Genomic DNA, 14,805 nt, shown 5'->3' on the forward strand with positions numbered 1-14,805 from the left:
AGGTCAGGACCTTGACCAGTTCACGTTGCAATCTGGTACTGGCCACATTTTAAAAAAATAATGGGAACAGCCAAAGAAAATAATCTGATCTGAGCAAAAAATCGGAAGGCCACCCCGCGACCCCGAACAGGATAAGCGGTATAGATCTATATGTGCTCGTATCACTCTCGAGTGTTAGCATGTTGTATCTAAAACCAGTCAGGAAATAAACTTTCAGACTTTAATCTAAGAATTCAAACTTTATTGAAACTAGAAAATTGTCTTTTGGATGAGTTTTTTAACTTGTGTTTGCTGCTCTTTCGTTAGAGTTGTTCCCTAGCGGCCTCGCAGCTTTTAAGAAGATCACCTTCAATATTGAAGAGGAAGCCGCCATGAGGGAAGATACCGGAATGCAAGATGTCTATTACACTGAGGTGAACTGACAAATGAGGGAACAGTTAGTCTTGACCTCACAAGGAAGGTTTATTAGTTGGTCTGATTAAATTATGCTGTTAATATGGGCTCCTGTTAAATCTGTCGGCACTTTTCAGGAAGTCCTGGTGGAGCACCTGGAGGTCTGTGTGGAGGCGCTCTGGAAAGCCGAACGCTACGAGCTCATCACGCACATCGCCAAACTCATTATCCCCATTTATGAGAAGCGCCACGAGTACGAGGTACCGTAGCAACATCCCTACACTCGGGCAGATATCCCGTATAAACATGCAGCCGCTGTTTCTTGGCTCCCCTTGCAGAGTGATTCATCCATGTCCCCATGCTTACAAAGGTCAAGTAATCACAGCTTTATAAGGACTCTTCTCATGTAAATAACTTTGTGTAAAGTTTACCCTATTCATTTTCCGCTCTTTGGCTTCTTACACTTGTTGACCTGCACTTGTCATCATCATCATCCCCTTTTTTATTGTTTCCCAGTGTTCCCCACTCTGTATCATTTACTTGCAGAACAAGATAACATTCTGACTATTCTTACTTCATATTTTTTTGTTATTTTTCACTCATGCATTTGCTCTGTCTCATTGCTCTTGTAATCAACATCCGGGTGGGGGAAGTGGTCACATCATTCCACCTTTTCTACCGTTTTAAATACCTGCTGATCCTGTTACGGACCTCGCTCCAATTAAACAAACCATCTGTTACGACCTGTCTTTCAGAAACTCAGCCGACTGTACGACACTCTGCACAGAGCCTACAACAAGATAATGGAGGTGATACAATCCGGCCGCCGGCTGCTCGGGACGTACTTCAGAGTGGCTTTTTATGGACAGGTGAGGTTGTTACGCAGCTTCAAGAAAGCACACAGCTGAGGTCTGGTGTGCACAAGCAACCCTGCAGCTTTGAGGCTTAAGATGACTTTGTTGTCCATTTAAGCTAACAAACAGGGGCTGTTGTGGGTAGGGATGGGTGTCGTTCGGTGCAAAAAACAAAGACATGTCTTTATTAGGGTGTCTGATAATGCTCCTCTGGAAGGGGGGTTGTAACTGGGGTTAAGGGCTCCCTACGGTCAATGTAGTAACGGTAGCGATCATGAGCGACACAAACAGATTTTCGGCTGTCATGGCAACTCAAAATTCCCACTCAGACGAGCTATCAGCTACCAGCGTACCAAAACCAACGGGTCAACCAAGTCTTTTACAGCAACCATGGCGACATTCTTCGTTTTTTTCCTGCGTCATCTTCCCTCGTTTAGCGATGGAGGATGGGTTTCATGTTTAGCTGGGGCTGCAGCTTGACTGACGCTGTCTGCTGGATTAAATTGGAACATACCTTAGAAGTGCAACAGTGACTTATTTATAAGAGCCGTGTGTTTTAACTGCTTCCTAGTTTAGCTAATCCCATCCGCAGCGTTGCTATCAGAGCCACCGGGACTCGGAGGCTGCAATGAGGACGTACGAGCAGTAGCGCTGGCAACGGCGTTAGCATTAGGCGCCTTGCTAAAGCAGTCAGACACGCTGCAATGCTTCAGACTGTTGAACTTGTATGTGTTTCATGAGGTTGCTGGTGTTATCTGCTTAAGATGACCTGTGTACATAAATTGCACAAAGATGCATCAAACTAACACTGATGGCTCCGTCCGCCATATAGACCTACTAGACTTACTCCAGCATGAGAACACAACAATGCAACATCAATTAAACTATTTTAAATAAGACGGAATGTTATCGTTGAATATCGATAGGAGCACCGCTTGTCCTTGAGCTTAGCGGTACCTTTGGTGCTGGCCAATCACGTACTGGTACCAAAAAATACTGGTTCTTGATAGTTATGGGTTGGAAGCCTGATAGGACTCATGCCATTAAGCATTTTTTCAGACTCAGGGAGCTGTAGCCAACATGATTTGACTGCTCGGTTTGAGCACGGTCATGTGAAGCCTAATTCCAGTGTTTATATACAGTCTGTGGTTTGCATTGCAAAAATTGGGAAAGTTCCTGGAACAGAGATATTTCTGACTCCTTACTTAGAGCAGTTACTCATCCAGCACAAGAGGAAACTTGCGTGAAGGTGATTGCTTGAATGCATGAGCAAATACAGAAACTTCCATCATTAATAACATGTGTAAAAGCTCGAAACTGCAGCGTTAAAAGTGGACCTAAAGTAGGGCCGAAGGTGAAGTCTTAAATCTATTATGGTCGTGTTGTTGTCAAACACACACTTCTGCCTCTGCTTAAAACAAGAGGCTCGTGTTGTACTCTTTAAAGTACTGATGGATTTAATGTCTCTTTGGTTTGTATAGTAGCAGCTGCATTACTGGAATTTCCTGCCCAGACTAACAAAACAATAGAAAGCAGGAAGTTCAGTGCGGGGAGAGTACCTGTGTCTTTAATGAATAAAGTGCAAATGTAACAGGATGCCGGCTGCAGCATTTAGGTGTTGGATTTCATGTAACGTAAAGACTGGCTGTCCTAAAAGGTCTCTTAAATGTGGCTGAATTGCATTAGCTCGTGTCTATGAATACAGAGACATTATAAGATGCTGTACATTGAATTACACATTGTAAATGTAAGTACAAGTTAATGCAAATAAGTGCAACTCAGTCACTTTTCTAACCGTGCAAAGGTTATGTTCACAGCGATTTGTTGCATCTAAGTGCAAGTCGTCTTCTCATGCAGATTTCTTGCAGCACACTTCAGACGGACTTGTCTTTAAATATTAATAACTCATTGAGCGTGTCTATTTTGTGCAGGGCTTCTTCGAGGAGGAGGACGGGAAGGAGTATATTTACAAAGAGCCAAAACTCACCGGCCTGTCGGAAATCTCCCAGCGGCTGCTGACGCTCTACGGGGACAAGTTCGGGCCGGAGAACGTCAAGATAATTCAGGACTCGAGCAAGGTGAATTAGATAAGGAGAGGCCTTTTGATATGTGGAGGCTGACTTTGATGTCTGGTTCCAATATTTGTATAAAAATAAGCCATTTTGCATGACAAGTCCCACTCCTAACAGGGGTGGGACAAAATATCGATACAGCATGAATGAGGGTAACGTGGCCTGTTGCCTCTGTACATGGATCACGTGCTCTAACCACTGAGCTAAACATGCACCCCAATGAGGGTAACATGAACGTAAAAAAAAATTAGCCGAAGAAGAAGTTGACAGCAGGATAAAAGAAGAAGAAGAAGACAGCAGGATAATGTCAGACAGCAGTCAAAAGAAGTTAAAGGGGACATATTTTAGCTATGCAATCAATTTTCTATTATTCTCATGTGTTTTTGAATCACGTTGGTAAAGTTTGTTTCGTTTTAAAAGCTACGATTGGCTGAGAGTATTTAGAGTGACCGTGTAGCCCCTCCCCCACATGTGCGATCCCTCCAAAGTTGTAGAAAACTTGAGCTCTAGGATCGGTTATTTAGCCTGATATGTACGAGCCAGAATTGCCGGGAGGTATCTGAATGGTAAGTTGAAATCTCGACTTGACTACAAGCTGGTGCAAGAAGGCAGCCTGAGGTGAACGACGGTGAATGACAGCAAAATATGAGAATATCCATTCAAAAGAAAAGAGATGCGCCAGACACTTTTAAATCCAAAGTCCTAATTGGTTTTAAGAGTTGTTCTGTAAAGTTAATTTTCTGACTACAAACTCTGTCATGACCCGGCCCACAAGACAGGACAAAAGAGGGAAACACACGGCTTAAACGATTTAAAAGTAATTATTTATTACAAAATAACGGCATGAAAGGTAAAAAGGACATGAGGTGTGTCAGCTGTTGGATGAATGGAAAGTGCATGGTGCCTGTTGTAGGGTGTGAAACCTAAACAAAACACGGCTGAAGCCAACTCAGCAAAGTCCTTTCGCCACGCGGATCGCACTGGCGTCTCGCAGGACCGGGTCGAGCAGAGCAACGAAGAGAAGAGAAGAGCAGAGAGGGTGCAGGTCGACGGGCAGCTCTTAAATGCACCTGGGAGACCGGCCAGGCACTCCCAGGGGCAGCGAAACCCCGCCCACCAGCAACCAAAACCAGGAGAAGGAAAACCAGCAGGCTCCAATAGGACGCCGGCACAACACGTACATTGTTCCATCTCAGTTTGTGCCAAATTGCAGCGAATGAATACGTCAATCCTGCGCTTTAACTTTTTAGGGGCATTTTTTATTCTTCAATAAAGCAGATATCGTGATGTATTATTATACTGTCTTTCAATATATTAATTATCGCACAACTCCTGTATCGTGATATTATCGTTATCGTGGGCGAACGTATCGCATCGCATATCATATTGCGTATCGTATCGTGCATTGTATATCGTATCGCGTATCGTATTGTATATCGTATCGCATATTGTATATCGTATCGCGTATCGTATTGTATATCGTATCGCGTATCGTATCATGAGTTACCTTACTCTTTGCATTTACATCTTCTCAAATGTGATTTCTTCTCCCTCTCAGGTTATCACCAAAGACCTGGACCCCAAGTTCGCCTACGTCCAGGTGACTTTCGTCAAGCCATACTTCGATGAGAAAGAGGCGCCAGAGAAGAAGACCGACTTTGAGAAATGCCACAACATCAACCGCTTTGTGTTCGAGACACCTTACACGCTGTCGGGGAAGAAGCACGGCGGGGTGGAGGAGCAGTGCAAGAGGAGGACTGTGCTCACAAGTATGTGGATGCTTTGAATTCAAACCTTTAGGACAAACTTTATACAGCTCCAAGTTGTCTTTTCCAAGGCGCTCAGTATCAGAGACCTGATCTTTGTTATCATAAGGACCCATGTGACAGACACAGGCAAAAACCTCACTTCATCAGTTCATATTACCATTATATTTTGTACTTATACATACATATATTATTTATTAAAGGTTATATTTACTGTGCAGTTATCCTGTGCAATTTTTTTCATACTGTGAAATCGTGCTCTGCAATAATTGAGTTGTTGTGCAAAGCTGAACATCATAGCTGTGACTCAATTCACGTGCTTCATCCTTCAAAGGACATGTCATTCGTTGCCTGTGTAGACACTAAGGTCGAGCTGAAATGAGACAGTCTGGTCTACAGAGGATTTCCTGTTTGCGCCACCAGCTGTTCCCGCTCTTAACCTTGCAACACCAAACACAGCTCCTGTTGCCTAACAACAGGTAGCTCGCAGGCTAACAAGCTTTTTGTTCTTTTAGCATTTGTATCTCTACCTGTTCGATTGAGTTGAAACCAAAGACTTTTGCATTTAAAATGTATTCCTCGGCCACATAAGAGTCCGCCGTATTGTTTGAATAAGCGTGCAATGAATCTCGGGATACATTGGGCGATGAAGGATGCGCTCGATGGCCCGGGAAAGAAGGACGCATTTGTCCGCCGCATCTGCCTTCGAAATAGGACAGCCTTCGACGCGCCGCTGTGATACGTCCTTCAAAGGAAGCAGCTCATATGTCCTTTACACGTACAATAACTCTATCCTCATATTTGTCCCAGAGAAAGGTGTTTATTATTTGATTATTGTTATTCATGTTTTATTGAGCGCTTCATGACCCTTTTTCCTTTCTGTATCTTATCCGTGAGTCGCTGCATTGAGGGAATTGTTATCTTAAATTATCTTTAGAGTTATATTCTCCACACAGCACAAATGCTTTGCTCTATTTTGTTACAGTGAATAACTTTTGACTGCCCACCCATTGTTGTCGGCCGACGCCTCCTGAATGGCATCAGTCCATAACACAGCTGGTTACTGTAGCAAGTGGCAGCTGCACGTTAGGACGCCTCCAGCTACATCCTATTCATTTAACCCCCGCTAAACTCACACAGTGACAAACACAATAAACTAATACATGCTGCGCTCAAGACAATACTGTGCTTCTCTTTGACTCGTTTCCCCTGCACACACTAAAGACTGAAAACAGCTGTTTGGTTGGCCGGGCGTCAAAATAAACATTGTGATGTCACTGTGGCTGCCATAAAAATGTTTCAGTGCATTTGTCATCATTTAATTGCCTGCAACTGACAACCAACTGATGGATGACTTTATTTATTAGGGAGCATATTTCAGTATGATTTGAGCTTCCTGCAGTTGGTTGCATTACCAAGTCTGTTTCGCCTTTCCTCCAGCTGCCAACACCTTCCCCTACGTGAAGAAGCGCGTGGAGGTGGTCGGGGAGAAGCAGGTGGAGCTGAAGCCGGTTGACGTCGCCATCGACGAGATGAAGGCGCGGACAGCAGAGTTGACCAAGCTGTGTTCGTGCCAGGAGGTGGACATGATCCAGCTGCAGCTCAAACTTCAGGGCTGCGTGTCCGTGCAGGTAAAGGCTCTGACGACACATCAGACACTAATCATCACAGTTGTTTGAAGAGCATTGGCTTTGCTCGGGTCACTGCTTGAGTTCAAAGCAAAAGCACACACTGCAGATTGCAATCTGTTGGATCACAATAAAAGAATTAATTTTGAGGCATGTCTCGGTGCAGGTGAACGCAGGTCCCATGGCCTATGCCAGAGCATTCCTTGATGACAGTAAATCCAACCAGTCTGGCAACAAGAAAGTAAAAGACCTCAAGGACATTTTCAGGTACCTTTTGTCCCTTAGTATTGTGACTAAGCTGCTTGTCAACAACTCATTGTCACTCGTTATTTGAGATGTCATGTTAAAAAAACTGTTTTCTTAATACTTGCAGGCGTTTCGTCCAGGCCTGCAGCATGGCTCTGGACATAAATGAGCGTCTGATCAAAGAGGACCAGTTTGAGTACCACGAGGGCCTGAAGGGAAACTTCAAAGACATGGTAAAGGAGCTATCAGACATCATCCACGAACAGGTAATCCCACTTTGTTTGTCACCCCAGCACTTCATCGCACACACACCCTTCTCCTTGAGCGCACAGATGTTTACTTCTGCTTTCAGTGACCTGCAAATCAAACACAGGCTTCCTGTGCTGCCAATCAAAATTCTTCCACACACTCACCAATAATAAATAATCATTGTTTTCATTATCTGCGTAAATAAATAAGCAATAGTTTCCTTGCATAGATAATAACTCTTAAGGCGTTTTCACATTAGGTACGATTGCTTCGTACCGTCCGCATGAACCGTACTCGAGACCACCTTTTCAAGTGGTTCGTTGATCCATGCCTGAGTACAGTACTCAGTGTTCACACTAATCAAACCAACTGGACTTTGGGTGTACTCGGTTCCAGGCCCGGGTTCCTAATGTGAAAGCCTTTGCTTAAACATTTGTAACATTTTATTTGCCAGATGTGAGGACAGCTGAGGGAGAATCATTCAGCACAGCATTGCTCATGCTCATAAAATGTAGCCACCCAGTATAAAAATGTGCTCGCATGCCATTAGAAGTTACCCTGCGGACAGGTTTGATTTTCTGTGTCGAGGTTTTGACATGACGCTGCTTTTGTACTTTTTTCAATGGGCAGAATTACTGGAGCTTATTATTTCAATGCACTATGTCAAGATTGTTATGAGAGTATGACAAAAAAGTGAGTGCCTTTCTGTGTGAGTTTGCATGTTCTCCCCGTGCATGCGTGGGTCCTCCTCCCACAGTCCAAAGACATGCTCGTTAGTATGGAGTCAGATCAGGCTCAAAAAGAATAAATGCACACAGAAGAATTCACAAATACATTTAATGATTTATATATAAATGACTCTCTCACAAAAAAACTTGTCCACATATAAATATATAAGATTCCCAAATGTATTTCTGACACACACACAAATATTTGTTATTTTAATTTTAATATCTGTACTTAAAAAAACATTACTGGACATTGTGACGAAGCGTTTTTGGTTTGTGAACTTCACTGCATTTGTGTGCGGGTATTTTGAGAGTCCCCTTTTTTCAACAGGGAATCATCGCCAGCCAGTCAGATGCCTCCGTACTTTTCAACCAATCACATGCGCGCATTAAGTCCTGCTTCACACAGTGTTGTGTGCGTGATGCGCATCCTGTCAGCTTTCAGCTTTTTATGTTCAGGATTGTTTTTTCGTATTTCTTTATGAGTTGATAATATAAATGCGCACACGTTGTGCTTTCACAACGCTGGAACGTTATGTACAAACACACTCTGGGGCAGCTTTACGCCAGCTTGCCGTACCGTGGAGCCGCAGTGTAAAAAGGAGCTGGCGATCAGTCCAGGTGTAACTCCGCCTCTCGCCCAATGACAGCTGGTATAGGCTCCAGCCCCCCGCAACCCTGAACAGGATAAGCGTTATAGATAATAGATGGATTACCACAAGGTCTTTGTGAACAGCATTTTACTCCCTCTTGTCTAGCTAATAAATTAACAATTACTCTAAATGACTCTCTGTAAGTTGGGTAAGGCTGCCCTTTAAGCAGATATGTAACCATAGTGACAACCAGTCCAGCAGAGAGCCACTACTGCTGCTCTAGAGAGTGAAAGGGTCTGTTTTGGAATAGTTATTATGAGTGACTCATATTCGTTTGTAGCCCAAATTACTAGTCCTCCCACTAGTCAGTGTTCCTCCCACTAGTCAGGTCCCTGTCTGTCGGCTGATTTAACGTGTTGAAACTCTCCCTCCCCTGTGTGTGTGTGTGTGTGTGAGAGAGTTTTCATGCATCACTTGCTGTGCATATTGTATTTTAGTTTTGTTGGTTGAACACTTTAACATCATTTTGGGGGGCTTACCTTTACTTTGGACCCCCCCCGATGTCTATGCCAAGGTTACGCTCCCTTGCTGATGAGTTGACTCTCCCACGCCTGAGGGGAATGGAGAAGTGGTAGTTTCGATGTCCTTTTGCAATCGACTCGTCAATATTGTGTACTAACCCTTGACGTGTTGTGGCTGTATTGCAGGGCAACTCCCAAAGGGCACACCCTTGCACTGTCACTTTGAATTTCACGGTTTTATACGACCAAAACTAACTGCTCTGACTTTTTCCCTCCCAACGTGCTGCCCTCTAGCTTTAAGGAAAAACAGGTAATGTGATCGTAAGGTGTGTTTTCATTTTGTCCGGTTGTGAAACACATAATTATTAAGTTTGCACCTTGTTAATACATTTGTTTTTGACATTTTAAAGGTTCAATGTGAATGTAACCAACATGCAATTAAATCTCAAATAACATGCATGCAAATGCAGACCTGAACAGAAATTGAAGCTGGCAGACATCTGGCAGTCATCGGATCCTCCTTTCTTTGAAACACATTCTCAGAAACACGAAAGATTAATTATTTACATTGTGGATTTCGGCCAACACGCGAGATGAAATCAGTTTGCCGCTAATCAAATCCTGTAATCACACGCGCAGTAATTCCCTGCTTAGGGTTAGAATATTTGCATGTCCACACATGATCCATAACGCACATACAAAACCACTTCCTGGGGGCTGTTTCACAAAAGCAGAACTCCAGGATAAGAGAAAAAGTGAGGCTTGACCTAGCCTAGTTAGTGCATCCGGGTTGAATCCGTTCACGTAGGCCAAGCCAGGCGGAACAGGTGCAGCTCGGCCAAGTCCGGGGTCGGTAATTCTTCAAAAGACCACGGGGCCGATCACAGATTTACTCGTGCTGAAAAGGCGCCTGCAGCATGGGCTGACTTCACACCCATCGAGCGAGAGCTAGAAAGTTTATGAAGAGAACTGACTACGGCAGCCGAGGTCTCTTCAAACGCTGCTTTATTCATATGACATGCAACTATAAGCCCAAACAGTAATAATGCCTATCGCACAGTAGGGTATTTAAAGGTATAATAAGTAGGATTTTTTCTTGCATGTTGTCAACAACACATTCAAACTGGGCCCCTCCTCCTGGGCTCTTCGTCACCAGAAGCTCACTCTCACTCTCTCGTGCGAGAACATGCCCATCTCACCGAGCTGACACCGACAGCATCATGGTTAGCTTCGCGCTAGCATGCTAACTGCCGGTTATCTTTGCAGCTAGCATGCTAAACGCCGGTTACCTTTGCAACAGAAAGAAGGCCAACTCTGCATCGCTCTTTCGCCATGTTCGCCGTTCTCAATGGGGCCCAGCTGCTAATTTGAACCACTCCCACACTCACCTGTACGCTGTGATTGGCTCAGGGAACCACGACAGCGCCCCTCCTGAAAACGTCCCGTGCAAAGCAAAACACCAGAATAGATGCAGAGGGAAGGGTCTCACTAGGGTCTGCACACACACTCATCAACACACATGTATAGAGGCCCATAAGTGATTCATATTATATTATATTTGTAAAATCTGTATTTTATTTTTCTAGGAAAATCCTACTTATTATACTTTTAACTAAAATAAGGCAAACTATAGGCTATACATGAACATGGAGTAGCCTAACTGTAAAAAACATATTGGTTATCGATCGGAGTGACTGCTGACTGAACTGAGAACTGGTACCAGGTTTAATCAAGCCTGGCTGTTAGTCTGGAGCAGGCTAGCTGCACAGAATAAAGCTCCATGGTAGCTTGTGTGCCACTGCTTTCCTGAAACCAAGTTTCCTGAAAACGAACAGCTGACAAACACACATACCAACCTGGCCTCTGACGTCAGAGTGTTGTGGGAAACCAGAGCGAGAGCTGATGGTAAAACAGATTAATCATACAGTTTGTTTGCTGGAGTATCCCAGATACAGTGAAGCTTACACAAGACACATCTGGATTACATATACACGAAGGCATGAGTCCAAATACTCTATTGTAACCACAACAGATTTAGCAGAAGTAGGATTACACCATCAGCCTAGAGATCAGAGCGCTGTGTAATCTTACACCATTGTTCAATTGACTGTCAGTTTTCTCGCAGGGTTTTCATGTTAGGAGACGATCACCCTGCCCACCCATGTGTTGCTTTTTATGTGTAAGCCACATTATAATCATTAAATTAGTTATGTTACTGACGACCTTACAGCTTTAAGTGTGAGATGACGGCAAATGATCAAAGGACCTGTGTGAGGACAGATGAATAACTAAGTGTTAATTGTCCTGAAGAGTAGAATAGAAGAGTCCACATGTGTGCAGTGTTTGTTAGTGTATTACTGCTGTAGACACAGCGCTTAGTAAGGCGTTCTGCTCTGCTGCATGGATGCTTTTTTTTAATGTTTCTGCAACAGCTGTTTGATCGGAACAACAATTGTAGCATGTGATAGCATAAACACAACAAGCCTAGCTGGAAGTCTGCTGCCCAGACCCCCATGTCCCCACCCATATCTGAGATTTGTTGAGTGATTCACACACGATAATCAGTTTAGCAACATTGTCAGGCAGCAACAGGCCCTGTGGAACAAGCAGAGATGGGAAATCTTGAGCCATATTTATGTTTATTGAAAAGTAATTGTTAAAAGAATTGCAGCATTTTCCCCCGCCATCTGCTCCGTCTCGAGGTCCAATTCACACAGCATATTGCTCCCTGCTGCACGGTGCTGCGCTCTCAGGCAGTAGTTGAGCGCACACTGACGGATCTCAGCTGCATGCACAGATCGATGATGAGCAGGGAGAGGAGGGGAAGACTCGACAGGTGTTTACTAGTTTCACTGTCTGTAATGCGTCTGGAACGAGCGAAACAGCAGCGCGTCCATATAATAATCCCCGTCCTGTGTAACAGCTCCGGACCGTCGTGTTTTTCATTTGCACAAGTTTAGCGGGTGCAAAAGCCGCTCAATCCTTTAGTGAATTCACCCCTGAGACCTTCCAGCTTTGTTTCATGTATTTCATTGTGTTAATAACATTTTTTTTCACGCTTCACCTCCTGCACATTGAGCTTCCAGATATTGAACTACATCTCATTGTGTCTCATCCTGCCTGCCCGTGCATTTCAGTTTCACGTTGCTGATTTGACTTCGGTCTGTGTGTTTGTGAACTGACACTCATCCTGTCTGTGTTTTGCTCTGACCCCAGATCTTCCAGGAGGATATGATGCGCTCGCTGTTGCAGAACTCCCTCCATGTGTTCCGTGCAATCAGCGGGACGTCAACGGATCTGGGCTGACTTTTTACCGCTCCTCTTACCCTTTTAAATATCCTGTCACCTAACTGGATGGTAACAGGGCGGCTCTTTTTTTGTGTGTCTGCCAAAACTCTCCCCCTTCCCTGGCTGATCGTCGGGCTAAGAGCAGATTGATATAATACTCAAACCACAGCAGCAGTATTTCTGAGAATGTATCGCAGCAACACCAGTTAAAAGTCCGCATGTCAGGTTGAGGTGTTATGCTGAGTCATGCTAGGTTGCATTGCACTTTTTTTCTGCCTTTGCGATGAACTGTGGGATTGCTGTTTGTCCAGAGGAAGGTACCTGACTGAAGCATTTCTTCCTCATTCTCTCTTTGCAAAGTTCCCCTTCAGATCTATGCAGGAACCTTTAATTCCCCCATTTAAAAGCAACGTTTTGTGCGCCACAGTGTTTTCTTTGGACAGGCTTTCGTGGTGATTGATACTCCAGCTCGACTGGTTCAGACAAGGCACCCAAACTGAAAGCATTAAAATAAAAACCGAGGGTTAGTGTTTATGGGCCAAGTGCCAGCCAGGTTTACAGATTGTGATAAACAAGTCAAGCAGGAGCCTTAAGCAAGAGGCCAAAGTTACTACCCTGTTTGTTTAGTGGCAAATGTAAAAGCCTTGTGTTCAGACAAGACGGACCTCAGGGTTGTGTGAAAGCTGTGTGATAAAGCTGCTCTTAAGAACGGTTTGTTTAGCTAAAAATGGCTCGATTATATTGTAAATGTAAAAGATCTGATAGTAATAACAGAGTTCTGGTGGTAATCAATAATGTCAGATGATGCTAAATTCTATGAAAGCTGCATAACAATCAATTTACGGCCTGTAGAGTCACAAACCGGACACAGCGATCGCGGCTGTGTGATAATATTTACATCCGAACAGTGAGTGAAGAGCTCCTCTCGTCTGGGTCAAGATCCAGTGCCTTTCTGCCCTGCCTTCTAAAGAGACTCCCTTATCTCAAGTAATAACATCACATGCTGGTTATGAACAGTATTTCACAAGTGCTACACTGTAATTAGCAGTTAGATGAATGATATTTAAGCAAGTGTACATAATTTGTTGTCATGCTGTAAAGAGAATCTGTATCCATGTATGTTTGTACGTACTGTATGTATGTATTTATATTTAAAACCTTTCGGACTCGTGTTCGGTCCGAATACGTCCAAGCAGAGAGATTTGTTTTTGTTTGTTTTTATTGCATTATATACAGAAGTGCAGCTGCTTGTTAAACTTACTTTGTAAAGCCTTTTTTTTTCAATAAAACTTGGTAAAAAAAATGTGGAGACTGGCTGCTTTTTTAAGGACCTTGTAGAAAGAATCTCACCACAAGGAAATCCCAGAATGACGCTGCTGAAAAATGCTTAGTTGCATTGTGGGAAATGTAGGATCCAGCATTTTTCGAGCTGCTAAAGCTCAGGATATCTGAGTGTAACTTGTGGTCTTTGTTCTGAAAATCCCAGAGGGGAAACAGAACCTCATGGGTGTGTAATCCTGCTTTCTATCTTACTTGTGATATGGTGCTTTCATGGAACCTGGTAATTCATAGCCTTGATTCATTGAGATAATTGTGTTTGGTTCGTTCTGACCCTCATGATGCTCCTAATATTATTCATAATGTAACAATCAGGCAGGTTTCTTCTTATAAGTACTTGGGTGTAATGATTTACTGTTATCCTGGAAAGACCACGATGAATTTGTCTGCAAAAAGATAAAACAAAGAATTTATTTCCTTCGCCGACACTGATTCTGAGTGTCCTACAGGACTGTAACACCACGTGGTACAAGTGTCTGATCAAAGATTGTAGGACAATCACTTGAGAGACTTTATGAATCCTGACCGTATTATTATCCTGGCCTATAACAAAGACATGTTAAGACTGGCAACCAACTCTGTGTCCGACCCAAACCACGCTCTGAATAGTCAGTATGAACCATCAGACCAGAGATACAGGGTCCCAGGTTTTAATAAGGTTAGACTGAACCTCTCTTTTGTTCATCGGTCTATCCTGAACTTGAAGTGTAACTGCACCCCCAGGTCTGACCGTAACTCCACCCACTGCACAATTTTGAAAAATACTCAAAGTGGGCAAGAGGCTGAGAGGGGGTTGGGTGCGTCCAGCAGCGCAATGAAGTCCCTTTCTCTGGCCAGAGAAGCCCACAGAGGGCTCTTTTGAGGTGGAGGACTTCTCCCCTCCAGAGTCCCCTGAAGAGCACTTTAGTGTGGTGGAGGACCGTGGCGGTCCCGAGCTCTATCAGTTCGAGCCGTTGGCTCCAGCCCTACTAAGGTGTGAAGCCGGAGCTTTCGGAGCCGAGGCAATGCAAGTTCGCGTACATTGACAGGCGTTAACATGATGTAATTCTGTCCCGTCGTCTCTACGTCACCATCGGCTGGCAAGGTCCAGGGCTGATTTAAAACAGTTGACGCCGTGTTTGAGCCATTT

At 44.0% G+C, this 14,805-nt stretch overlaps 1 protein-coding gene across 2 annotated transcripts in view; it reads left to right on the forward strand.

The window, feature by feature from the left end:
- The window catches only part of dock11 (dedicator of cytokinesis 11), a 76,408-nt gene extending 62,776 nt beyond the window's left edge, over window positions 1–13,632 (forward strand). For both annotated transcript variants that reach the window (XM_069671752.1, XM_069671753.1), the window contains 9 exons: window positions 307–413; window positions 531–653; window positions 1,149–1,262; window positions 3,179–3,325; window positions 4,878–5,088; window positions 6,526–6,716; window positions 6,880–6,980; window positions 7,087–7,225; window positions 12,267–13,632. In XM_069671752.1, coding sequence (XP_069527853.1) covers window positions 307–413; window positions 531–653; window positions 1,149–1,262; window positions 3,179–3,325; window positions 4,878–5,088; window positions 6,526–6,716; window positions 6,880–6,980; window positions 7,087–7,225; window positions 12,267–12,356 — 1,223 coding nt within the window. In that variant the 3' untranslated portion in view covers window positions 12,357–13,632. The remainder of the gene's footprint in view (window positions 1–306; window positions 414–530; window positions 654–1,148; window positions 1,263–3,178; window positions 3,326–4,877; window positions 5,089–6,525; window positions 6,717–6,879; window positions 6,981–7,086; window positions 7,226–12,266) is intronic.
- Window positions 13,633–14,805: the final 1,173 nt, after the last annotated feature.

The sequence above is a fragment of the Semicossyphus pulcher genome, unplaced genomic scaffold (genome assembly GCF_022749685.1).
Source record: "Semicossyphus pulcher isolate SPU_LCO1_2020_fin unplaced genomic scaffold, fSemPul1.0.p SCAF_21, whole genome shotgun sequence".
NCBI lineage: Eukaryota > Metazoa > Chordata > Actinopteri > Labriformes > Labridae > Semicossyphus > Semicossyphus pulcher.